This window comes from Tyto alba, unplaced genomic scaffold, assembly GCF_018691265.1.
Source record: "Tyto alba isolate M040663 unplaced genomic scaffold, T.alba_DEE_v4.0 Super-Scaffold_6, whole genome shotgun sequence".
NCBI lineage: Eukaryota > Metazoa > Chordata > Aves > Strigiformes > Tytonidae > Tyto > Tyto alba.
Genome location: NW_024881327.1, coordinates 30,249,404 through 30,275,642, shown reverse-complemented (window position 1 = coordinate 30,275,642; position 26,239 = coordinate 30,249,404). Strand labels below are relative to the sequence as shown.

Here is a 26,239-nt window from a genome sequence, read left to right as displayed (position 1 = left end):
AAAACCAAGAACTTATGCTATTAAGATCCAGCAGCACCTCCGGCCTGAGAACTGGGGCAGCTTTTTGACCACGGAAGCATATGCTCTGGAGCACTGTCCTCTCACAGGGTTTCGCTTCATTGCAAACAATTCCTTTTCAGGGCCCACATTTATCAGTCGTAGATAGACAGAAGCAGATACACAAATTAAGCAAGGGGCATACGTGAATCACAGAAACAATGAACTGGAAAGGAGCTGATGTGTTTTTGTGAAGTTTTGCTGTTGTCACTAGTAAAATGAGAAGTAGCACTCCCTTCCTGGTACTGTTAGTAACCACTGAAAAATAAATTTTATTGCCCAATTTCCACTATAGATTCTACCTTAAATTTATAATCTCTGAGAAGACACTTAACTGGCTCTGAATAACACAGGAAAAAACAAAACAAAACAAACAAACCTTCAGAAAGTTGAACAAAAGCTTATACAAAGCGTACTGTACACTCATTGGGGCAAAGACTATTTGCTACCTTCGTTATACTGTGCTCACCAAGAGAAGCCAATGACCAGGGTTTCTAGATGTGACTGCAGATGTAAAGCTTATGCAGAAACACTAATGGTAGCCTGTACAGCAATACTCCTCTGACTAGGCAAACAATTTAACTGGCTATCCTTCCCCTGAGGACTAACCTGCACTGGGCTTCTTTGGAGGTTTTCCCAACTGCAACATCACAAGCAAAGAAGTCATAGACTCGTATGTAATTTACCACTATCTTCACATTGGTAAACAGCATAATCTGTATTATTTTACTTACCTCAAGCAACTCTGAGACTATTTTCCAGGAGCCCAAATGTTAAATTAATCTGACATATGAAAAAGCAGCAAGACTACAACTTGTAATAAAAACAGTATACTGAGCAGTTCATTAATTACCTGAAGCAACTTTCTTGATACACACGTTTTTAAATAACAACCTAATGAATATAAATTCACACACATACAGCATCATAATCAAAACAGGAGAAGTATTGTTACCAATCTGGGAGAGAGTTTGTACAATTACCCACATGTTGTATGTCCATAACTAACACACAGCAGAATTCCAGTTCTGCTGTAAATGTAGAAGATTCCTCAAGTAACAAAAATGCAACATATGGGGGGGTGGGGGGAAAGGCAAATAAAATGAAAAAAATCACATGCCTTAATCCAAAACATCTCTCACAGCACAAATTAGAACATGCTATTTAAAGAGTGATGGAATATTCTGCCCTGCAAAATCAGTCATGTAATGTTGACATCTTGATTACAGTAACTTGTATGTACTGCTGCAAGGAAAGGTTGCAAAAAAGTATGCTTCCCAAGATTACAACAGCACAAAAGGAAGTAAAATAGTGTCCTTCCTGTCCAGCAGATGATAATCCTAATACTGCTATCACTGCATGTGATAAATCTCATACTCTTCGACCACGAACAAGCCCATGGGAAAATATCAGATTCACAATGTGCAAAGAAAATACTACATGCCCTTCCTTATCAATACAACTTCGACAAAATACATCTTGCTCAGAGCTGATTATTTTAGACAGTATCATTGACTTTTAAATTCTTATTGCAGTAAGATTTGGAAGATTCAAAATCATTTTAATACAACCTCAGTTCCTTCACTACTGTATGTAATAGTGAGGTGCTTTTTCCCTCCAAGCCAAATGATCCTTTAAAGGCAAGTCTTTTTTTTTTTTTTTTTGTCTTTAAGCAGGTACCACTCTGCTTCATATAAAAACATCCTGTAAATTCATTTATATCCACTGTTGTAACAATATGAGATTTTCTTCGTCTCTCCTCTCTTTTGAAATTGGGCCTATTTTAAGCTGGTCAAAAAAACAAAACAAAGCCAAACCAAGACACAAAAAACACCACCAAAACTCCACCAAAACAGGCTATGCTTTTTATTTGTTCTGAAGATGTTAAAATTTGTCATTGAGGAGAAAGATTATAATCAGTTTTAATGGTCTGGAATTTAATAGAATTTCCCTTGTAACTGGCTGGCTGGAGTATTATCTTTCTTACAGTTCTGCACACACTGACAGAGTAAAAAATACTGAAGGAAGACAAAGCACAGACAGAAATTCAGACCTCTTTGTCAACCAGCAGTCACAGCAGTCCACAGTTTAAACCCCTCTTCCAGTAGCTGTGGCTTTGGTTCTGCATGACATGGAGATCCAATTTAACCACTTGGTGCCACCATCTCCTTCTTCCCTTTCCCATTACTCACCCTGTCCCTGCTTCTGGCCATGCAGTGCCACTGCATATTTTGTGTTGGCCCCAACATTTGCTGAGTAACTCCGTGAGTCAATTTAATTTACTAATCTGGCTGAAAACCTCCTCAGAAAAAGTCCTGAATAGTCTTCTGACAGGCGTAGTTAGATCACAGACAGATCTGGTACGTTCCAGAGCCAGCAGAGGTAAGGCAGATAGAATTCAATAGTCAAGACCAGGGAGGGAAGAAGAATTTAGCCTTCTGGTACATAAATTCTTAACAACCAACCTTACAGTGACACAAATTCATAATCTTAATAATGGCAAGCACATGAAGTCTGAAATGGGCAGCTGTATTCAAATTCTACTAGTCCCCCAGAAAATTTACCTTTAGCTCTATTCATTAGAAACTGGCGTAAGATGTGATCACTGATAATTTCAAATTCAAGGTCTCAGAAACACGTTGTTACAGTAATTTCCAAAACTTGTATCCAACGCATCAATTGATTTGTTAATTTTTATTTAATTATATATTTCCTGGTTTTGTATAATGATCTAAGACAGCACAGGTTCTCCATTTACCTTTCAAGGCCATCACTTTTGCTTTGCCTTCCAGGTTCTTATTCTCATCACATCCTCCTCTCATACCTTTGGAGGCAAAGGTTCACTAGAACTGCAGTATTGCAGAGAGCACATTCACACAGTATTCAAATGAGCACACATGCCTAATTTATATAAGGGAAACATAATATCCATAATGTTTGCCATTTGACTCCTTACCCAGCATTAATTTCTATTATATTTTTGGACAGAAGCTGTTCACTGACAGATTTCACTGGGCCGCTTAGACTGATGCATCAGTCTTCCCTTAGTCCTTTACAACTTCATGAAGTCAGCAGCAAATAGTTTTGTTTTCTCTCACTGTTCCTCACCTTGCTTTTATTGACATTAAGCCTAAGAGTTTCCACTAGATTCACTCTACTCACTTAAATTATTTGACTTAAAAGGAATTCTGTGAAATCCTCCTTGGCTGTGATCAACCAAACCAATTCACCTCATCCATCGTGTTTCTTGTTTCCCAAACAGCTAAAAGATTTTTAAGCATGCAGAGTACTCTCTAACCTTAGGTCACTGTATCGTTTGTCATTAACAAGAATAATTTCTTTAAATCTACTATTTGCTTACAATCAGCTTTTGATGCATGACAATACTTGGCTACTCAACCCAAGACCTTTTAAAGTAATTTTAATGTAAGAAATGTTGAGAAGTATTGATAGTCTGGCGTTACCACACTGAAATCCTTCAAGTAGTTTAAAACTAGGATAGCAAAATGTTTCACACAATTTTTCTGCGATACAAGCTATAATACTGTGGACCAAATCAAATGTTTTAACAGTGTATCTTTATTTCTTCTCAAATAATGAGAAGAGAGAGTGCATATATTTATAGCACATTATCTCTTCACATTCACGTTACTCACCAACTCTTACACGTCTATGATTTGAGTGTGCTGCTACAGCACCAATTTTTATTTTCTTTTTTTAAAGCAATTCAGTCTTCAACAGTATCTTTATTACTGGAAAGATTTGTAACGGGATTCTGCCCAATTTTCCTGCCAAAGTCTAACAATTGATTAAGTACTGCAAAGAAGATTCCTAAATTAAAATAGTGAAAGTCTTCTAAGTTCTCAGAAACTTCCACATACATAGATAAATAACAGAAGAATATTTTCAGAGGCACTAACAAGAGCCTGTTCTTTAAACATTCTAATGATAATTCAAGACATCATCAGTTAGAAGCATTTCATTAAATAGTCCTTTTCCCCTAGGTATACTAGCAAGTATTATATATGGCTGGGGCAAAACCAAAAAATTCTTAAAAGCGTATTCCCCAAGGTGAAGGAGTTTCTATTTCCATATGAAGTTTCCCAAGTACTTTGATAATAGCTTCCAGATGTGAGAGGGAGGATTTTTTATAACCAGCTCACTGCTGTGTGATAATTCATTTCCTCTTCCAAAGAGAAGGTGGTGCTGGACAAGAACAACAACAGCATTTTAATTTCCACTGTGAATTGACCGTAAGGATTAATTTTGAGATGAATATTTAGGCTCAGTTCTTGCAACAAAATCATGTGTTAGAGTTTCACAGTAAAACACAACTAGTGGGCTATGCTTCCAGCAATACTGATGTTTTAAAGACTATATCCATATCTATTTCTACACCACAGTGCAGGTTCATCCAATGATACAACATACAGTCCTCCTGACTCAGTCATCCAGAAGTAGAGGGTGTATGAAGCACATCATGTTCTCTTTCCTGCCTGTGTTCCAACACAACCAACAAATGAGACCAAAAAAATTGTCTTTTTCTAAGAAAATACAGTTTTTCTATTTCAACAATGTTGTAAATTGTGGCGAGTAAAAAAACATGCAAAATATTTGTACCTTGATCTTTAGTTCTGATTGCACAGTCTGTGACAGTCAGAGAAGAAAGAAATTAAAAATTCTTTCATGGTATGTGTTCAATAACTGACAATTACACATAATACCATCATACTCAGTAACACAAGAAGGTATTAAGGTGAACAAGAAAACACCCTTCAGACATGACATTCATTTTCTGCTTTCTTCAGAAGCCAGATTCCACTGAGCCTTAAGGACTGAACATGGGGGGAAAACCATGTGAAACTCTAGGGAAAACACATATCTAGTGATAAAACTGCACTGAAGAATTTTGTCTAGGTACCTGTGATCTACTGGAGCCTTAATACAGGACTGTCATATTCATGATGATTATCCAGAACGCAGAAGATGTGGGTTTCCATCCCCATGTGAAAGGCTGGACAAACATCAGAACTGTAAGACTGTAGAAAGTTTTGATATCTCACAATCAAAACTAGTATTACCAACCAGCAATAACAGCAAAAATCCTCTTACCAAGGGCACATCAAAACCAGACCCTGCTCCCCCCGAAGGCGCTGGCTGACATGGACATTCTTGTTCATCTCACTGCAGCAACCTTCAGCCAGCAGCTGGTCGTGTACCTGCTCTTGCACCTACCAAACCAGACATGCTGCTGCAAAGAATTTCCATTCAGACAAATCAGCTGTCTCCAATGAAGCACTATTTTACCAGAAAATTTTGGTAACTGTTGAGCACTATTAGCTATATTATTAACACCCAAAAAAAAAAAAAAGTTTTCTCTTTAGGCAGCTACCAGGATCAAAAATAGGGCACCCTAGAATGGACTGAAGGCAAAATGCAGAAATATAGTTATTCTGCTTGTGGCTGGTGGTTTCATTTCATTTTTAAGCAGCCCCATTAAAACCAAAGATTCTTGAAATTCTTAGAGCATGGGAAAAAAATGGTGCATGAAAAATGAAACATATCTGAGGTGGCTCCCTGGCCATAAGTCATCTTATTTAATTCTTTAATAAGGAGGAAGAAGATTATGTACAATTAGTGTATGGAAAAGTATTGTACTAGTAGAAATAATTTAGTAAGTTTAAGTTGTTTTACTCTGAATAATGACAAGTATTCCTAGCAATAAAGACTGATTTCTGATACATGTTAGAAGAATTAAAAAAAATATTTTTAAGAAAGTTTCCATTTAAAATATTTTCTTTAAAATGGGGTGGGAGACTAAAGGAAAAATAAAAGTCACCAATACTGCTGATATAAAGATATGAAAGTCAAATCCTGTGCTCAGCAATAGGATGATGCTAAAGACATAATGATTATATGTAGGATATTCAGTTTCTGGGAAATAAGCCTGGAAAATTAAGATGACAAGCCTATGTATTTAATTATAATGTAGGTAGCAAAGAATAATATGAAAAGCCTTCAATAAATTCAACTTGCAATATCACCATCATAATTGCCAATATGTGATGATATTTCAAATTTAATATATTATTTACAGAAAGAATTTTGGAGGATTTTACATGAGTATATAAAATGTTATTTTTAATGTTTTACTGTTCATTTTATGATACCGTATTTCACACAAGAATGTAGACTTTTCCATTTGGGGTACGGGAGTGAAGTGAATTTGTATGTCCAAGGAAAAAGAAAAAAGGCAAAGGCAGGAGATTAAGGAAAGATAGAAAAAAAAGTTTTTCCCATTTATGCCTCCATCTCATATCTGGTTTTATTTGTTTGATCTTGACGCTTACACTCTGTCACAGAACTATGTTTTCACTTGGTTCTAACTTTGCTAAACATTTTAGTAATATTTTCAAGCCATATAGCCACACTGAGCCAATCAAAAATTATCTCCCCATGCAAAATATGTATTCCATTTTCAAAGCCAAGGCACTTTTTTTTTGCCTAATTAATGCAAGAAAATCAAATGATTGTTTTTACAGAGCTCTACTATACCTTTCTGGATTAGCAATGCTATTTTAGAGGATAATATGTAATCTCCTAGAGCCGTGGTGGCTTGGTTGATTTTCTGCAGCTATTTTAATTTTGGGCTAATAAAGTCTTGTCTGGGAATTCCTCTTTAATATTTTGAGAACTTTAAGTAACTCCTGATTTCCTCCACAAGAGTTCTGCAACTATTTTGCCTATCAGTTTCATCAAATTCTTGTCTTGTGGATAGCTAGAATATGCCCGTAACTGCTGTACCTGTCCCTCAACATTCCTTATATGCAATCACACAGTTTTATAGCTACTGATTTTGCTAAGATAAGATGCAGGCAATATACCAGATGTAAAGTGTTAATGCAAGGCTTTTTTTTTTTTTTCCCCAGGTTGTTTTCAAAACATGTCTGACTTTTTTAAGAAGTTCCAATAAGGAGTCTTCTTGTACTAAAGCTTTCTTAGTGAAAGATGATGAGTCTACTCACACCACCTGCATTGTGCAGCGTTTTCCCATTTTAACCTCTACATTCACTTCTGCTTTATTTTGAAGCTCTCCAGTTAGTATAACAATTTGACTATCTAAGAAAAAAAGGCAGGATTTTCTGGGGAAAAAAAAAAAAACAAAACAAAACAAAACATTCAAACTAGGCAGACTTCTCAAAGTTAAAGTCTGAAAAATCATTGTATACAATTTTTACTTTAAAAATACACTATATATTTAAGATATTCAATTTATTTATTTAAATACACTATTTTAGTTTAGTGTCAGAATTAACTGTGCTGAATTTAGATTAAAATAACATTTCACTAAGCTACGTTGCTGAAATCAGCAACCTGCAAGTACTAAGTATCATTTAAATAGCTGCCAGCAACATTCTCATAAAAAAATGCCCAAAACAGGAATCACAGAGATTTTTTAAAGGTCCAACATACTTAAAAAAAGCACTGGAGTCATAGTAGCTCTGTATTTGCAAAACACTTTGCCGTGTTCATCCAGAAAATCATTTATCCTTTTCATGACAAAATTTGAGAAATTTCAACCCGGAAAGTACAAAAGGTAAAAGTCAAGCCACTTCTTGAGGTTATTTCCCTAAAATTACATTAACACCTAGTTTAATACTTTATTTCTAATAAAGTATTTTGTTACCCACTGAATTTTACATTTTCTAAGAAACTCATAGTACAGTTATTATTTGAACTTATTCAATATATTCTACCAAAATAACAGCACCACTATCTCAAGACAGTGCATACACTGCAGCAGTAACTTCTGCCTTCACTTGAAATAGCTGGAAGATGCAGCTGATTCCCCTTGTAAGACACCTGAAGCAATACTAACCTGTACCTCAAGCATGAACATAAATTTGGTACCCGTTAGCATGGGATTTGGTCATTTCACAAATGTCTGCATCTGTGACGAAGAGACAGTGCCCAAGAGAAATCCGAGAACCTTACAGAGAAGGCAGCAAGTCTCAGCTTGAAGAGTTATGGTTGCCCAGAACACACGAGAAAGCATACACTTCATCAAGAGTACTGGCTTGAAGTGGCCGGAAGCCACAAGCAAAAAATAATGTATTGTTTAAAATGATCTTCGGTTTTGTTTCTCTGACTCAAAAATTGAACAGACTCAACCTCACTTGGTCGGCTGCAGTGACCTCAGAACCGTATCCCACATGTATGTGCTAGAGATTTAAAAAGCAGCTAAAACATTAAAAATATTATAAAAAACGATGATTGGGAAAATAGAAAAAAGGAGGGGAAATGTTACCTATAAAATAAGACAGCAGACCTCTCACATACAAAGTCCACAGGAGAATGACAACTAGTTGACCAGCTCATTGTCCAAATAACCACTTCTTTCTTAAGCAGAGATGAGACATTATGTAAGCACAAAATTTAACTTTTCCTGTCTAAAAACATTCTAGACTGTGTAGTTACGGCCTTCAGGTCCTGAATCCCATATAAAGTTCTCATCTTTGTCTTAAGCTTGCACATACAAGACTTGAAATACATTAAGTTCCATTGCTTTTACTCTTCAAAAGCCAAAACAGAATGAAACTCAGTTTCATTCATGTTCTGCAGGTTGTTTTTCTGTTTGTTTGGGGGAGTTTTTTGTATGTTTTAATCTTTTTTTTTTTTTTTAAATCGCCCTCATGATCATAGCATGCAGGTCAGTAGCATACTGAAACCATTTACCAAAAAAACTGTCAAATGTATCTTGTTATATTTCTTTTCTCACCTTCCCATCCTAAAAAGAAAAATGTAACAGTGCAATATTGTATTCTGATTGAATTAGTAGTGCTGTTTTCCTTTTTTTTTTTTTTTTTTTTTAATTTGAAATCAGAACATTCCGCAATGTGTCTTCATAGCAAGAAAGGAGAACTTCAGAAGTGAACTTTGGCCTACAGATTGTGGAGCTTTGCAACAGCCTTCAATAGCTGCAGGAGTTCACTGAACATCCTAAAAATGCTGTTAACTACAATTTATGATCAGAAAACACAGGAAACAAAAGCTGTCAACTATCATCCTTAGTGCCTAAAACTCAGTCATTAATCTGAAGCCGTTTAGCACCTTAAACAAAAGGGCTGAGACCTGGTATTTGACTATGAATTTTATGGGAAATTAGCATAGGAGGAAACCACAAGTTGCTGTCCAAGTAACTTAAATGAAGGAAAATACTTCCATATTTATATTAGATAGTCCCAAAATACTGATATATTCATGATAAGATTCATCAGAATTCTGCTCCACATGTTGAAAGTAAATAACCATAATCTGGCTAGGGCTGAAATTCCTAGCCAAGTACAGAGGCCAGAAGGTGTTACTCTCAAATGCTACTATTGGCAGTTTCCTCACTAGTGGTAAGTACTGCCCTGTACTAAGGACCAAAGAGAAGTAAGTACTAAAGGGAAACGTCAAGCAAACAAAACCGAAGAATGAAAAAGGAATGCTTCCTGCTGCCCACTTGAAACCACTGCCTCACTCAGCTTTAACTTTAAGCATCTGCCTTTTGCCAGAGCTCTGGCTGCACACACACAGGGTTATTTTGATAGTGATAAAATCATGGGGTAGCATTCAAATCAGGTAGTGGCCACCTGCATATGGTTGACTCCGTGTCTACAACATTTGTTTTGAATTTGCTTAGAAGCTGCTTTCACATATCAAAAGGAGGACTTCAGAAGACCGCTGATTCTTGTGAGAGTCGGGTATTGAGAGGCCAAGCAGTAGAAAAGTAAGTTTTCCATCACTGAATATACTCTTCCAACTTAAGCACTTTGTATCCTGGATGCTTATCACTTCTCTTGGGTGAGAAAGCAGTATCTCCTAGCCAGCAATCTCGGAGAAGTCCAGGAAAACCAGAACACCTCCCCCCCTTCATTTTCAACATGACAGTTTTGCATGCATTCTGGTCCGAGGTAAGACAGCACAAGGTCAGTTTATAGTAAAATTGATATTAGCCTCCAACTAGCTTTGCAACATGATTATTACCTAAATCGATGTACCCAAGTTTATTTGTGTTGGTCAAGCTTCTGAAATGTTGATCCATTGGTCATGAATGGTATTGGCTACTCACTATTTTTTTCATATACCAAAGACTTGAAAAGTAATTAGCGATTTTGAATCAAGACATGCTTAATGTCTCCAGAATTTATTGACAAACAAACATTAATTTCTTAAGTGTCATTTTGAAGCTTTCTGAATTGAAGATTACAAATAAAAAGTTTACTTTAATAATGATACAAAATGAAACAACAAGCCACAAAGCCATTCAATAACATGAGATGAAATCAAATTATTTCAAAAGCAAGGATTCGTATAATCAAAATTATCCCTACAGTTTCATCCAACAGTTTCTGGCAATATTCCCACGCAGCTATTTTCATAGATGTTTCCATATACAAATTACTACTAGAAAAATGAGCGAAATTCAGTTCTAAGGTTGGCTGAAGTTTGGCAACTCTAGAATTTCAATGCATACACCACCACAAAGGTACAAGCTCCTTGTAAATACTGTCTCTTCGAAGAATAAACAAAATTACGTTCAAACATTTTCAACAGCAGTCAGATTTCTGGCCTATCAAGGAGTCCTTAACAATATATTCTGCACAACTCTCAGACCCTGAAGTATAAGAAATACCAGTTAAATGTATAACACTTAAAGAAGGGTTTTCACTTTCTGTGAATAATTCTGGAAGAGCTTCACATGCAACAGTAAACTCGTGGTCTGTCCCTGCTTTGAGCCCCATAGAGTGTTAATAATGCTGTCTTTGGGATGACACAAGAAAAAGATTCTAGTACTTGCATTTTATCAGTTCATGCTTGGGGGGAGAAAACTATTTATGGCATCTATCCGCTGAGTAGTACAATTTTTTTTCTTTTGAATGTGTGATTATCTGGAAATAAAAGATTAACTTCTGCATACGTGTACATATGCATGCACATACTCCATACAGATACACATCCTGTATGTTAGCGCAAGTCTTTGTTTAAAGAACAATCGACTACAGCAGGCGTTAGAAGGTGGAAAAAAATAAGAGCGAGAGCTGGCATGAAGACAAATCTGTTTGCAAGCACTGGCCTGTACCGCCTACTCTAGTTCAAGTCACAGCACAAGAGTCAGTAGTTTGGACTGCAGAACAGGAAAAGACCAGTCTAAACATCAAAGACCACAACTCATAACCATAATACTGGTATAGAACTGCAAGCCATTGGTCTTACAGAGGCCTGAAAAACACAGAAACCTCAAATTCTTTCTTTTGTACAAATGCGAAAGAAAATAAGGAGGAAAAAAGAGGTAAAGAAACATTCCCAGAGAAAGGAGAAGTGCATGCAAGTACCCCTCACTAAATATTACCACACCAATTCTGAATTCCAATACAAAATCAATTTATTTTGAAAACAATCATGTATTAGGATGAATGGTATGTTCTGCTACAGCAGCCAGTCAGCTAAAACATTGAAAAATTCATCGTGGATTCCACAACATTCACGTTAGTTCAAAATTAATGGCACCAGCACAATCCCCACATTTGCGTATAAACACAGCACTCATTTCAATTGTTTCCAACCAGAGAACATTCTCCTCTGTATCTTATTTTCTTTTTCAGATGTGGAAGGGTAGCTCATCATTCACTGCACTTACATTTGCGGCTCTGTGAAACAGATACTGCCTTACCAAATTGGAAGGGTGGGGGATGTTTGCAGAATTCCTTAGGGTGCAGTTTTACGGCAGTGTGAGTCAACCCAAATCTGTCAGACCTGTCCCTCCATTATTCCAACACACATGTCACTGATGAGTGACACTACTGAAAAATCCCTGGTTTTGGCCAGGTTACTTTTCAGATAGATCTGCTTCTTGAACCAGCTGACTACATGGCTGTAAAAACAAAGAGTGAAGAGTAGGATTGCTTCAGCCCAATCTTAGGGTGCAGTTTAACGAACCTTTACGTTGATTTAATAAGGTCAAACCTAATTAACACGGTGTTCCAAATTAAGCTGTCACTGCAAGTAACAGTTCTGCCACACCAAGATTGTCATACAGCTGCTGCCAACACACAGAGGGGGTAGTAGGTGAGAGTGTAAGTCACATTGATCCAAATGAAAACTAACCTTGAAAAAAATAAGTGGTTTTGAATAGGCTCACTTCCACGACCCAGTATCCTGCAGGCCACAGACACACTTGGGTTGGCGTGTAGAAGAGGATGGCCCACAAGCAAGCAAGAGTACTTCACTGGCTCAAAGTGCTGGCTTTGGTGTTTGTGCTTTCACAAATTCCAGTAGAGTGAAGCACACCAGGATTTGATTCAGGGCAATCCTCCAGCTACCGGTGTAGCAGCTCCATCCTTCCCAACTACACTACTTTCCCCCTCCTTGACTACAGTCACTATGTGCCTCTATCTTTTACTTTTCTCCTCTTCACAAACTTGATTTGTTTCTATGACTTTGAGAGTGTTGCTGACTCAAATAAGGCAAACAACTTTGAATTGTTATTCTCCCTGAAGAGCAATGGCAGCAGTGGTGAAGATGAGTAACTGTTTCCTTCAGTAGCAGTGTCAACTTAAGAGTACTCAAAGTAGTCAGGTACAACAGTGTCAGGATGACAAGCTTCCAAATTACAATTCTGGCACCCTGTAAAGAGGACTTGCATTTCTTTATTTTTAGATAAACTAATCTGCTTTTGACTAGGTTAGAACACCCACTAGGCACACCAGCTCAGATTACTAAACTGACTTGCAATACCCTGCAGAACTAACCTGTCATTACTTATCCCTCCAACTTTTTACCTTCCTGATAAAATTATTTTTGCCCATAGTTTTATTTTCAAGCAGAAGATTGATAAAGATGATGAAAAGCAGTGGGAAAACTCTCAATGAACCCTCTAAAAATGCTAGCGATGAGTATTTTCCTAATTTCTAAAATTTTGAGTCTAGTTTTAAAATTAATCTTAGGATGTTGCACGATGCCAGGCTTTTAACCAATGTGCTGACAGGCGTTAAATCAGATAGTATACAGAAACTTAAACTCATCACAGCCCACATACAGACTGAAGTCAGTGACTGAAGAGTCTCAAGACAGTGTGAATTAGGGCACAGCTCCGCAGTACGATTTCTCAGGAGGCAGAGCCAGTGTAAGAGTCCCTAAGGATATGTTTCAAACCAGCTTCACTGCTAGATAAAATGCAGTGAACTCCATCCTCACAGATGTATATGGGTACCAGAAACCAATTTTAGCATCAGAAATGGAGTGGCACACAGAGCCCCAACTCTAGATGAGTATATTTTCATCTATGTAACAAATCCAACTCAGACCAGAATGCTCCAGTTTGCCCAAGAACCTAAACTAAGAACAATAGGCAAAGATGTCCAAATGAAACAAAATCAAATGGCAGCCTTTTTACTTTGTAATCTGACTGACGGTGTTTCAACCTTTAAAGGGAAACAAAGGCTAGGACTAAAAGAGCATAACTTTGGAAAACATTACACTCCACCCCCACTTTCCCAGCTGAGATTTAGAAACATAGCCTTTAACTCGGTTTTCACTCCCAGCTCAAAGAGATTTTTTTAACAACTTACTAGGTTTTCTACTGACCTACTTCCAGTTGAACCAATGTGTATATATTCTACAAAGATACAGTTTTTGTACTTGGTGAACCCTGCCATTTCCTAAAGCAAAATTCTCATGATTTTACAGCAGTCTAGACTACCAGTTCCAACTGGAACTAAGCTGAAATCTTATTTCCAGATTTCCCAATTTCCCTTAGGCTGCAGTTATGCATACTTTCATATTCTACATACATTTTTTTAAGAAAAAATGTCACTAACAGCTCACAAATGCAACTCCTAGACCTTCATTTACTGACTTCACACAAGCAAAAATAGTACTTCTTTTCTTGACACTGGAATATTACTGGCAATAGCAGAAGTAGGAGCTTTAGAGAAGAGATGGATTATAAGTTTTTCAGAAATAGGGACATGTGCCAACTACATTTACAAAGGATGACTGAATAAGATATTTAAATAAACACATATTTTCAGCAAAAAGTTTTAAAGTTGCCTTGCATTGTAAGTGAATGAATGTTAACTCTGCAGCAATTTAGTGCTGAAAAAGAACCACCTGTCAAAAACAAACAGGGTAACCTTTTCCACACTCCCCCCCAGAATGCTGCTTTCCATTTCTACCATCAGAAGTATTGAGCTTACTTTATTTAATTCTTATTACTGCAACAGCTTTAGAATTAAACTTCCCTTCACTTCTTCTACAGTACACCGTACCATCGCATGAACAAAGGTGCATAATTTCTGCGTGATTCCTCTTCACTGTTTCACGCAAACAAAGTTTTAAAGAAAAATTATATCCTTTCTGACTCACTAGGATAACAGGGCTGAAGCCCACAGAAAGGCACTGCAGTCAGTGAGAGTTAAGTGACTGAACATCAGGATTTTGCTCTTCTAAATCACAAGAAATTAACCATTTTTATATTTCTCAAAATTTAATTTCAAATAATTCCCTACTAAATCATTAATATAGTTTCAATAATGAGTTTATTATGGAGAACCATTACTGCATTTTGTAACATCAAGTACATGCATGTATTTTCAAATAGTAACAGAAGAGGAACACAGTTAAAACACAAAATTATGTTAAAATAACAGGACTCACCCTACTCTGACTACTCTACCTGGAAGTAGAGTAAAAATTTTAGGGGTAAATATCCAACAGCATTTTCCTTCCATTAAATTGGTAACACAAGTAAAGTCAATCAGTTTATTTTTTTCAAGGAACAACTGTAACAAACTTCACATTCACATTATGTCATTATTATAAGGCTCAAACTGCAAATTTTCTTTATATTAAGCACTTCCTACGGTCAGATCTACTTTCACTGTACACGTTTTGCTTCAGCATTTGTACCATCACTACGATTCCAAGCAGCCAAAATAAAGAGAAAAAACAAATTATGTAAGAAAAATACTATAGGAAACATTAACTAAAGAACTTAGTGATCACCTTTTGAGATTTTTAGCTACTTTTGGGCTGTTTTCATTTTTGTTGTTGTTTTTTTCTTTTTTTTTTTTGCTTTACCTTTTCTGTAATAGCATTATCGCATAAACAATTTTCATCCCAACAATCAAGGAATGCAGGCATCATTTTCAGTTGTTAAAAAACCCACCACTAAGTTAAAAAATTAGTAACATTTTAAAATACAATGCACAGCCCTCTACCAGCCTGTTCGTTAAGAGAGTATTACAATGTTTTTGTGCTTTAGTATAGCTGTTTATCTCCTTTACTGCTGCTATATGGAAGGAGTTTTATCATAAGCAGCAAAATTAACAATGGCTGGTTTCCAACAGATCTGTTCCCCATCACTCTCCCCCGCGAGGGCTGCCAACTCACTCCCTTCTGTATCCCCCACTCTAACCCTCCCGCACTGCCTGCCCCCTCCCCTCTGGGTGCTGTGCCTGCAGGGCTGGGGAAGGGGCAGCACATCCCCTACAACATTGAAACATCGATGTGGGAATTGGTTGAATTTATCCCAGCTAGCACATAGGCTGCTGCCTTTTGAAATGTTTAACAGTGCTGGTCCATTTTCTTTTGCATAGACAGAATTCAGATGTCTCTATTCTGCTCAGCACCAATTAGACAAGTCTCGCATCTCTGAAACCTTTGTCCAGATGCCAGCAAGTTTTGAACTAATATAACTTCAAGGAAGATCAGTAACAAAGAAATTAGACTGGCTGATCAGATAAACTTATTTCATTAAAAAGTAAGCTAAAAATATCTGTCCAGACAAAGCACTATCACATATACAAAGTAAACTGAAAATACAAATATGTCTTCTTTCAATTTTTGAGAGACTAATTCTCGGACACTTAAAACTACAGTAATAATAAGATTTTCATAATAAGTATGAGTTTGAAGTTGGCCTTTTGATGGCCTCTCATGTTAGATTCAGTGATAAAATAGTTTAAAGATCAGTAAATTACACAACATTCAAAAAAATATTGTAAACCCATTGATCTCCTGCAGATCTAAAGTTATTCCATGATGGTCAGATTGTTTCCATAGAAAGCCAGAAGAAAGACACAGACTACAATTGCAGAGGAAAGAGAATTCTTGAATAACTGCAAACAAATGTTAATACTACTAAACACTAACGTAACTACTTTTTTTTGTATGTGCATTTTTCAGCGTCTGTAGCCAGCAAACAAGGGGGTGAGGGAAGACTCCAGAAATACTTGATTTTTCCAAACTCCTTTTAAAATGTTTTCATCTTCAGTGTCTGTGTCAGTAAAAAAAATTATTTGTAAATAGAAAAGGCATATGCCTCTTTAATGCTTATGAATGGATTTTGCCAGTACAAAACTTCTTCTCTGATTCAATAGTTTTGAAAGTTTTAATAAATCTGGAAATAGATGTCATGATTTCTACCACAAGGTATTAAAATACAACACTAAAAACATAATGTAAGGCCTAAAATGGCTAATGACTACCAAATAGTGTTTCAGCAAAAGGTGATAGGCTCTATCCATGGAAGACAATAGAGTACCATTAAGATTAGGTAATATAACTGAACAACTAGAAAGAAATGGGAACTCACTTGAGAATAACTAAGACATTAAAACGGCTGACCACTCTTCACAGTAAATTTGAATGGATTTTTCCCCCACCATGTCTCCAAAACTGATCCTAACACTGCAGCTCTCAATTCCATCAGATAAGTATGTATCATCTGTCTTGCGTAAATAAAACGTATGCTTAGGGTATCCCATGCTATCTAGGTACTATGACGTTTTCAACCTTCATTTCCAAGCAGGAACATACCTTGTGCCAATTTTATCTTTGTTTACCTTTAACAGCACTTCATCACACTTCAGACATCTTTGCAACAGCCAAATTCTGATGTCAGCACAGCAGTGGGAATACAGCTCATTAGTTTACTGCAGCTGCAGAGCCAGCAAACACACATTGCTTTGAGTGACACCAATAATAAGCATGTGTTTTAGATTTCTAGGTAACAATGGTGATTAAGAAGATATTGAAGTCTGGAAAAAATTAATATATGAAGAATGTTTAACATAGATTGGGGACTAGACAAAAGTTTGGTTTCTTTAACTACCAAAATGGCTATAAAATATACTGTGACTCAGTGATCTGCTCATTATTTTGTCTGTTGTTTTTATTTCTGGTAGCAAAAGATGCACATAGGCATTAAGCAGACAAAATAGTATGAATTGATTCAAGTAGACAAGGAAGAAAAGTAACCTCAGCTGATGTTTGATTTCCCTTCCTATCAATCATCTCCATATTAATGTCTGCAAACCAACGGATAATTTTTCTTTCACTTCATAGCACTGTTGTGAGATTAACACTTCATTTACAAGTCTTTGAGAACAGCTAAGGCTCCTGCTGTTTTGCAAACCTGTGCATACAAACTCCTCATAAGAACACAGTGATATGTCAAGGATTTTGTATCCAAACTTTACTCAAAATATTTGAATACATAAAACATCTCCCACATTATACCATAAAGATACATAGTGAGAAGTACATCCACCTGAAGTGATTTCTATGATTAAAGCATGTCACTTATACTAAAGACAACATCAGTTCAGCTCTACTCTGCTGTGACCTTCCAGTGCAACCTTAGGAAATATTTAACCTTCAACAATTTTTTTAAGTTTCAACTCCAATTAACGCTTCAGGAAAGGAAGGCAAAACCAGAAATTCCTAATTTACTATCTGTCACTCATTATTTTGTATGTTTTTATCACAACAACTCTTATTAATTTCTTCCACGGTAAACAATCCTATACTTCTCAAACCTCTAGTCTCCTCAGTCCCAATATTACAGTATTTGGTAAGTGATTAGATACTTTTCTTTTTTTCCTTAAAAAAAAAAAAAAAGCAACACAACAACAAAACAAAACAACAAAAAAAAAACCCCACACACAACAAACCAACCAAAACATCCACACATAAAAAAACACCCCCAAAATTGACGCTATTACTTGGTTCAATCCACAGAAAGGACTTGCTCTGGAGTTAACCAAAGGATGTTTGGTAAAGGAGCATATTACCCAAAGGCCATCTTTCTTAGTTATTGAAACTGGAAGACTATAACTGAAGGAAAATATTACAGGAAAGGAATATTCTATGCCATGTTTTAAAACAGTTAAGCCTGGAGACTTGCATGCTGTCCTCCCACCTATTACCAAGTTTCTATATGATGCTTGTTAAACAGCCTATAACAAAGTTTTCAGAGAAAACATTTGTCATTTTCTGGGTTCTTCAGCAGAGACCATAAGGTCTGGTTTACAGAAGTGCTAGGCACTCAGAAATGTAACTGAAATCAAAGGAACTTGTGGTCTGAACACGTAAAGTGCAACAGAATGCACAGTCACTTCAGAAGACACATTTCAGAAATGCCAAATCAGGCATATGAAGCCAACTTGTCTGTCTTGTGTTTGGGTTTTTTTTTTTTTCCCTTTCAGTAGCTCTTCAGTTCCCATCTTTTAAACTGTGATTAACACGTCCTCACCTTACAAAAAAAGCATTAGCACAAGAAGAAAACTAATAATTTTTTGAGGTTTATAATAGAACAAATGAAGGCATAAGGACTTCTGAACTAGTCTGTCCATTTTGGTGGTCAGTCATCAGAAATAACCATTCCTAATTCAGCAACCTCTGTTTTTTCCTGCCTTTCAAATTGGGACTTCTTTTCTTTCACAATATATTTACCATATTGTTGCCAGGAAACCATTAGAATAATATTGTACATGTGAAATTGCCATTAATTACTGATGCACTTGTAAAAAAAGAAAATTATCAGATACAAAAGCAAAGAGTCTCATCATTAAGCAATTTGAAATTCAGTAACATCTGGGTGAACTGGGTGAGCCTACGTGGTTTCTCTAAGGATTGATAAAATTGGGACATTTACAAAGCAAACAGCTAATATTCCATTGGAAAAAAAAAATCAGAACAAGATTTCTTCTTCTCTGACTAGTGGCCTGTCCTACTTAATGAAAAACTTGATTGTTACAAGAGTCAAACTAATTAAAGAGATTAAACTATGAGCAAAATCAAATTAGAAATTTGGCTCTAGGCTTATGTGGCCAGCTATAGCTCAAGAACATTGCAAACTGCAATCTTCAGTTAAATACAATTAATGGAAGTTTTAAAATTTTTAGAATAATTAACCACCGATCATTTCTGTAACTTGGCTATATGGCCTCCGCAAAACTACATATAATTCTTAAATATAAGCATATAAGTACATGCAAGTCAGAGGTCTAAGTCATGAAAATACTCATGTCATCTAACTCTTGACAGCAAATAGCATTTACTAATTGATACAATCCAACACATCAACTATACATATCATATGTATACCTTTTCCCCTCAAATATACCAAATTCTAGTGTATGACACAGTAGAAAATAGATTTTCTTCTCCCAAATGATACACTAATTTGCATTTTTTATTTCTGTTCAAAATAACTACCTAAACATAGTCAGGTCAGATCAAAGGTCCATCTAACTACACAGTCTCACAGAGTTGCCATTAATTTATGCAGAAATATCAGGGTGAGTAAAGACCAACTTTTTCTTCCTTTCACATACCTCCAGCCTACTCTAAAACATTTAAGTAGCAAAAAAGCCACCTTTCTCAATTTTAACATTATCCAACAGATGCCTAAAAACACACCTGTGCATAGTAAAAATTATTAGCATTAACTATTTCTAGTGATATGAGGATAATCTTCCAAAGATAAAGACACAACAGGCACAACTACAAAAAGGCCAACATCTCATAACCAGAGGAACATGCAGAAAGACAATGGGAAGAAGGAGAGGGAGTGTTCATTTCACTCTGGCACAAATACATATCAGATAACTAAGAAATACCATGGGACAAGATAAGGAAGACTTCAAGGCACACTGGGAGTGCTAACTTCTCCAGATGATCACAAGCTAGGCCTTGGGGTGGGGCGATAGGGGGAGAATTGGGGAGAGGTTGGAAGAGGGGTGTGCATGTGTGTGGAAATCAAAAGAAACTTTTGCAGAAAATGCCTTGCCAGACTGTCACCATGGGAAAAGCAACAAGACTACTGGAATGACTGAAAAACAAAAGGAAAACTACTCCCCAAAACAACAAAAAAACCCCAGAATACAGAATACTAACCCCAGCTATGATAAAGAACTACATCGCCCTCAATAAATTCTAACTTATAAAACTCGTAATTTCACAAAAACAGGCTTTTACACTGCCTCAAACCTTTGTTAAAGATCTCTATGCTGAAACTAATTTATCACTCCTTTTCCTTTGGAAGGTTTCAGAAACTTCCTTTTTTTGGGTGTGCAGGGGGTTACTTTTAGTGGCTGATTAAATGTGATTTTTACAGCATTGCTTACACTGATATCCAAAGGTAAAAGAAATGCTGCACTGTAAATCTTTTCTTTTTTCTATAGACTTGTCATACACTTTCCCAAGCTGCATAACTGTTGGTACAAAGCTGTAACTGAACGCGTCATCATGTATTACTTCTTTTACTTAAAAAAAACCTAGTAGGCAAGATAGTTTTGCAGAAACAATGCAAAAGTACCCGTCTCTATCGCAAAAGATAACATTTGCAAACTTTCACATTCAGATCGACTCTGAAGTTCCTTTAGCACTCAAAGGCAGGATGGCCACAGAAAGAAGTCGCTTTTTCCTCTATACCAGAACAAGTATTTGTGAGCTCATACAACAAATCAGGCAAAAAAATGAAGGCTAAAATTAACACAAGTTTAGTGGTGATTTTTTTTTTTTTTTTTCCTCTCCTAGATTTTAACCCAGATCTGTTCACCCATCTGTTTTGGCATGAGGAAAATGAAATGCTTGCAGAGAGTACAGAACAGAGGTTGGGACAAGCAGCACGGAGAGCCAGTTTTTACAGTGGCAGTTCTGGCTTTGCCTACAAAGGCTGTTTAAGTCAGTCTCTGAGAAAGTCAATCTCTATGCATTTTGGATTGATGAGGCTACTTTTAGTATAGCCGACAATTAAGTACACTACTATTAATCTTATTCATAATGATTACAAGATTTTATATAAATCACATCAAAATATTCTCTTGTGACCAAAGAAAGTTGTATCTGAGATTTATTAGTTTACTGACAACAACTTACAAGTCTGGAGTTTGAAAAGGCAGTAAAATACAGTCAATTTTGAAAAAAAATTCAATAGTTGTAGAGAAGCTTTGCAGCAAAGCAGATGCTGAGTTTCTAAAGCTTCTTTCAACCTTCAACTATCTTACTGGAAGAATTATAATATTGCTAGTACAATTGTTCTCAACTTGTATTTAGATGCTGGCTCAATTTTGGAACTGAAGGATGACTACTTGGGTGCCTTAAAATTGTTTATTGTTTCCCACTTCTATCACTTGGTTAAGTAGAAGTTATCACCTCTCCCCACAAGCCTTACTAAATTGACCAGCATCTGACTTACAGCCCTGAAACCAATCACTAAATGACCTGAACACATGCAGTGTAAAGAGGAACATTAGCCTAAAAAAACCAAATAATGTTGTAGTTGAAGTACAGTAAGCCTCAACTCTCTGCTACATGCTAGCTGCCTAGTTTGCTTAAACTTAATGGAATCTATTAAATGGACACTCGTCCCCAGCCACAGCACACCACAGTTAAAATCACTTCTTCAATAGCTGAAATTATACATCATGTACTGTCCCACTCTAAGAAGGCACCGACCCACCAAAGTAATCTGACACACCAGAAACCACCCTTGACTCCATTAAGCACCTGAACTGATGTTTCATTCATCATACATATGCAAACCAGAGGCTCTTCCTTTGTACATCACTCAGAAGGTACATGTTGATTTCAAAATTCTCAATACTTCCATTTTCAGGACAATGCTAATGTTATCATACAGATATATCAAGACACTGTAAAAGAATCTGGCATACATTTTATTACCCACAACCCCAAGCAGAAGGAGGGAAAGGATAGAAAAACATTCTTTTTAAAAGTCTTTGGCACAAAAGCTGCTGCTCAGGCACTCTGGGACAGGTGCCCAGAACGTCTCAAGTTCCAGTAATAAGAAAAGCCTTCATTACGAGTAGAGGTCTGGACACAAAAATACAGATGTGATATCAGAAAAGTTGCTAATAAGGACACAAATTTGTAACCAATCAAGTTGACCATAACTTCAATAAGCTAAGAGAACAAAACTTTGCAGGAACTGACCCAAAGCCTAGAGGCCAAAACACCAAGTTACACACGCATCTTCTGTAAGAGACACACAGAGCATCTTTTAGATCATGCATAGCCAAGGTGGCAAAAAACCTACAGTTTCAAGGACTGGTTCATGCCTGAATTTGTACGTTCTGCTAAAGCTGGCTTTTAACATTAAGTTATATTTGCAGTTGTGGAAAGTCATCTTTTAACTGAAGAAAACTTTTTCAAGGATTTCCATCCCAAGAACTGCACCATCACGACATTCCACATGTTGAAATGCATGTTTTTATAAATCAACTTGATATAAAGAAGCATGGGTTTCATAAACATAGACTATATATGTCTAGACAAAAACATAAAAAATACTTGTTGGTTTAGTTCTAAAGTGTACAGTACTTCTGATTTTCCTGATGCTTCTATAAAGCCAATATCTGACCAAATAAATTCCTAACTCGGATTAAGCAGTACGAATAAGACAAGAAAAATCTTCCCGTTATTTCAGTGATGGTAGATCCACTAGCAAAGTATCTGTTCCCATTTAAAGTTAGTCAACAGTCTTGAGGTCACCTGAGTTCCTTAACAGTCATTCATTAAAAAATGACAGGGGAAAAAAAAAAAATCTGCTCTTAGCCTGGAAATTATGTCTAACACACACATGAGTTCTGCAAAACATATATGCATGACTTTGAAATTCTATTATTCCTATTATCTAGAAATGGCGCAGCTCACCACTGCAAGTTTTCTGAGTCAGACAAAATAAAATACACATTTCAACTAGCACCTCCAAACTGCAGCCCTCCCCATTTCACACAGACTTTGATTCAAGGTCTCTGTCCAAACAATCAAAACTCCAGGATCTTCTCCTGTAACTGGCAATATTCCACTGGAGTTTTGAAAATTCTAGGCTGGACTTTTTTTTTAAAAAACTATAATCGGACAACAAGGCTCGTTTTCAAAAAAACAACTGACATACGCCTTGCTGCTTTGAAAGAAAAGCAGAAAGCCTATGTTCTCTTCACATTTATAGGTAAAATTTTTTTTGATGTACTAACTGACTAGCCAAGACCACGATTTTTACTTTTCAATCTTTGTGGGGTCAGTGCTGTGATGGGCAACAGATCACCAGGTAACAGATCATTTCTGATCTCCACCCTGGGCACAGGACCAAATCCCAGGTTATGACAACTTTCTGGTCCAAAGACCATGGCATTAACAAATGAGCTGTGACAATATTTGATCAATGCTCAACTTTATTCCCTATTTTCAGCATAGAGCTAAGAAAGGTTTTAATTAATGGTTTAATGTTTCCAGCACAAAAAGGCATTCAAGAAATTAAAAACAGAGATAAGCCTCACAGTCCCCCAGGATGCTTTCAAGCAAGCAGAGAAGATACTTTTTTAACACTCACTTATGCTTATGCAAATTTATCAACTTTGCCAAGCACCCGTTACATTGAATGTGAAAGAAACTATATGTATTATATCAAATTGCAAAATCTGAGGCAGCTTTTACATATGAAGCAATCTCAAAATTCCATCTACAAACTCTGGAAATTAATCTTCGCTGTTTGTGAACAGTGCTATCTTTTCAGTCAAGAATACCCTTAACTAGAACTACTTGTTTCCCCCGCTCAACTATGCTTGCTCAAAGCGCTGGAACCAACAAAAAACTTCTACCTTAGCAACAAAAATTTTCAGTAACATACCCTGGAATTATGATTTATGATTGCACTTCAGACCTCTCCCTAAAACGGTGGATGTATTTAACATACAAATTAGCAGTTTAATGTATCGACTCTGGCTTTAAGAGAGCTCACAGAGTACAGTCACAAATTCCAAAAATGAGTCCTCCTCTTATAAGGAAAAAGCAAGGAAGCAGTATTCCCATAAAGGTCTGCAGGCAAGAAGGAGACATTTCAACTACGACAAGGGAACTGTAGCAGTTCTCCTTTTCCTGTGACAAAATGTTTACCTTAAGGAGCAAAAGTTGCAGGGAAGGGGGTGGTGGTCAGGATTGCTCACCTTTAACCGTTTAACCACCTCATCGTTGGTAATTTTGTCCGTAATCTCCTTCACTCCAGGAGGATAGTAGATTATTTTACCGTCGGCAGCAGGTTTTGGTTGGGTAGCAGGGAAGTCCATCCTGGTGCTGCTGGTTATAAACTTTCCTTCTCCACAGTCCTCTACCGGCCTCTATCGGTCAGAAAACAAAAGTTCAGCAGAATGGAAACGACTTTCTAACCCTCTTTTTCCATTTCTCACCCTCAATTCGCAGAAGGCCCCGGCGAGCCCCCCGCCGGCTGCGCCCCCCGCCGCTGCCCCCGCCGCATCCCCCCGCCCCGGAGCGAGGCCCGGCCCGCCGCCGCCGCCGCTCCCCGCAACTCCGGCCCCTCCATTCCCCTCCGGCGCCTCCTTTCATTGCGGGGCTGCTCCAGCCCAACACTGTTAGTTCGGAGCCGACGATTTTACAATGAAATTTCGGGCTCGGTCGAAGGATGCCCCGGGGGCCGAGGGCTCGTCACGGCCCGAGGGAGGGGCCGGTGGGTGCCATCCCCGGCCCCGGCGGGGGCTTCGGAGCCGGCACACCGGCCCCGGAGCCGGGAGACAAGGCCTAAACAGTTAGGCCTCAAAACTATCAGGAGGCAGAGAAACCAACAGGAGAGGGGGAGGGAAGGAGGGAGGGAGGGAGGCGGCGGCGAGCACAAACAAAACACCCCCGCCGGCCCCCCCGCCCGGCGCCGAGCCCCCCGCCCGGCCCCCCCGCGGCGGCGGGAGCCCCCCCCGGGGAGGGGACCAGGCCACTCTCCACTTTCCATTTGTTCCCGCAACTTCATGCCCCCCCTCAGCCCCCCTCGCCCCGCAGCCCCTCCTCGCCCCGCCGCCCCGCACCCGGCCGGGCCCACAAAGAGCCCCCCCACACACCCCCCGGCTCCGCGCACACGCCCCCGGCGGCCGCGGTCGGCGGGGAAGGGGGGTAGCGGGGACGGAGGGAAGCGGGACCCGGAGCCGCCTTTACCTCATGCAGCTCCGGAAGGTGCAGCATTGAGTAGCCTCCGTGCCGGGTGGTCCTCGCCGCTCCGCCGCCACCCCCGCCGGCCGCTGCCCTGGCTGCTCCCGCCGCCTCCCTGCTCCGCGGTGCGGCGGCGGCTCCTGCTCGGGGAGGGGTGGGGGGAGGGGGAGGCTGCTCGGTGGCGGCAGCGGCGGCGGCGGCGACTGGGGAGAGGGGGAGGCTCCGGCGGAGCGTGCGCCGCGGGGACACAGTGCCGCTCTCCGTCCGGCCGGGGAAGAACAGCCCGGGAGGAGGCTCCGCGCCGCCCCCCTCCGCGGGCCCGCCCGCCCGCCCTCGGGCCTGGGGCCGGGCCCGCAGCGCCGCCCAGCCAGGATCCCCCCCCCAGCCCCAGCCGCGGGGCAGGGGCGAGGCCGGCCAGTAAGTCTCGTGCCCCGCCGAGCCCGGCGCAGGGCGGCGGCGGCGGCGGGCAGTACCGGGCACGGCCGCCGCAGCGCTGCCTCCCGCCTTGGCGCCAAAACCCCCCGGAGCGGCCGAGCCGCGGGCCTGAGGGCCGCTCCCCGGGCCCCGGCCCCGCGGGCGGTGGGGGGGGGGCAGCGGCCGAGGGCTGGGCGGCGCGGGGTTGGCTGCCGGGGCTGAAGGGGCCGCGGGTTCCCGGCTGCAGGGCGGCCGCGCCGTGGGCGGGAGGGGGAGAGACGTGTTTGTGCTTCCTCACGGAGCCCGGCCGCCGGTCATGGCTGCGCGGTCTTGCCCGGCCGGTCCCTCAGGCAGCGGGTGACGGCGGTGAGGCCTGGTCGGCGTGATAAATGAGGAAACGGGGGGGGGGGGAGAAACGAGGCGTGGGGTGGCACGCAGTGTGCTGTGGCAGGTAAACAGCCTTCCTTCAGGCAGGTGGGTG

General features: G+C 39.1%; 1 protein-coding gene across 2 annotated transcripts in view; it reads right to left on the bottom strand.

Annotated features, from left to right (window-relative positions):
- Nucleotides 1–25,623, bottom strand: part of PDS5A (PDS5 cohesin associated factor A) — an 86,198-nt gene extending 60,575 nt beyond the window's left edge. The window contains exons 1-2 of one of the 2 annotated variants that reach the window (XM_032999288.2): nucleotides 25,351–25,623; nucleotides 24,357–24,527 (exon numbers count right to left, since the gene is read on the bottom strand). In XM_032999288.2, the coding sequence (XP_032855179.2) occupies nucleotides 24,357–24,527; nucleotides 25,351–25,377 (198 nt within the window). In that variant the 5' untranslated portion in view covers nucleotides 25,378–25,623. The remainder of the gene's footprint in view (nucleotides 1–24,356; nucleotides 24,528–25,350) is intronic. The other variant, XM_032999286.2, reaches the window with a different exon arrangement.
- Between the last annotated feature and the right edge of the window lie 616 nt (nucleotides 25,624–26,239).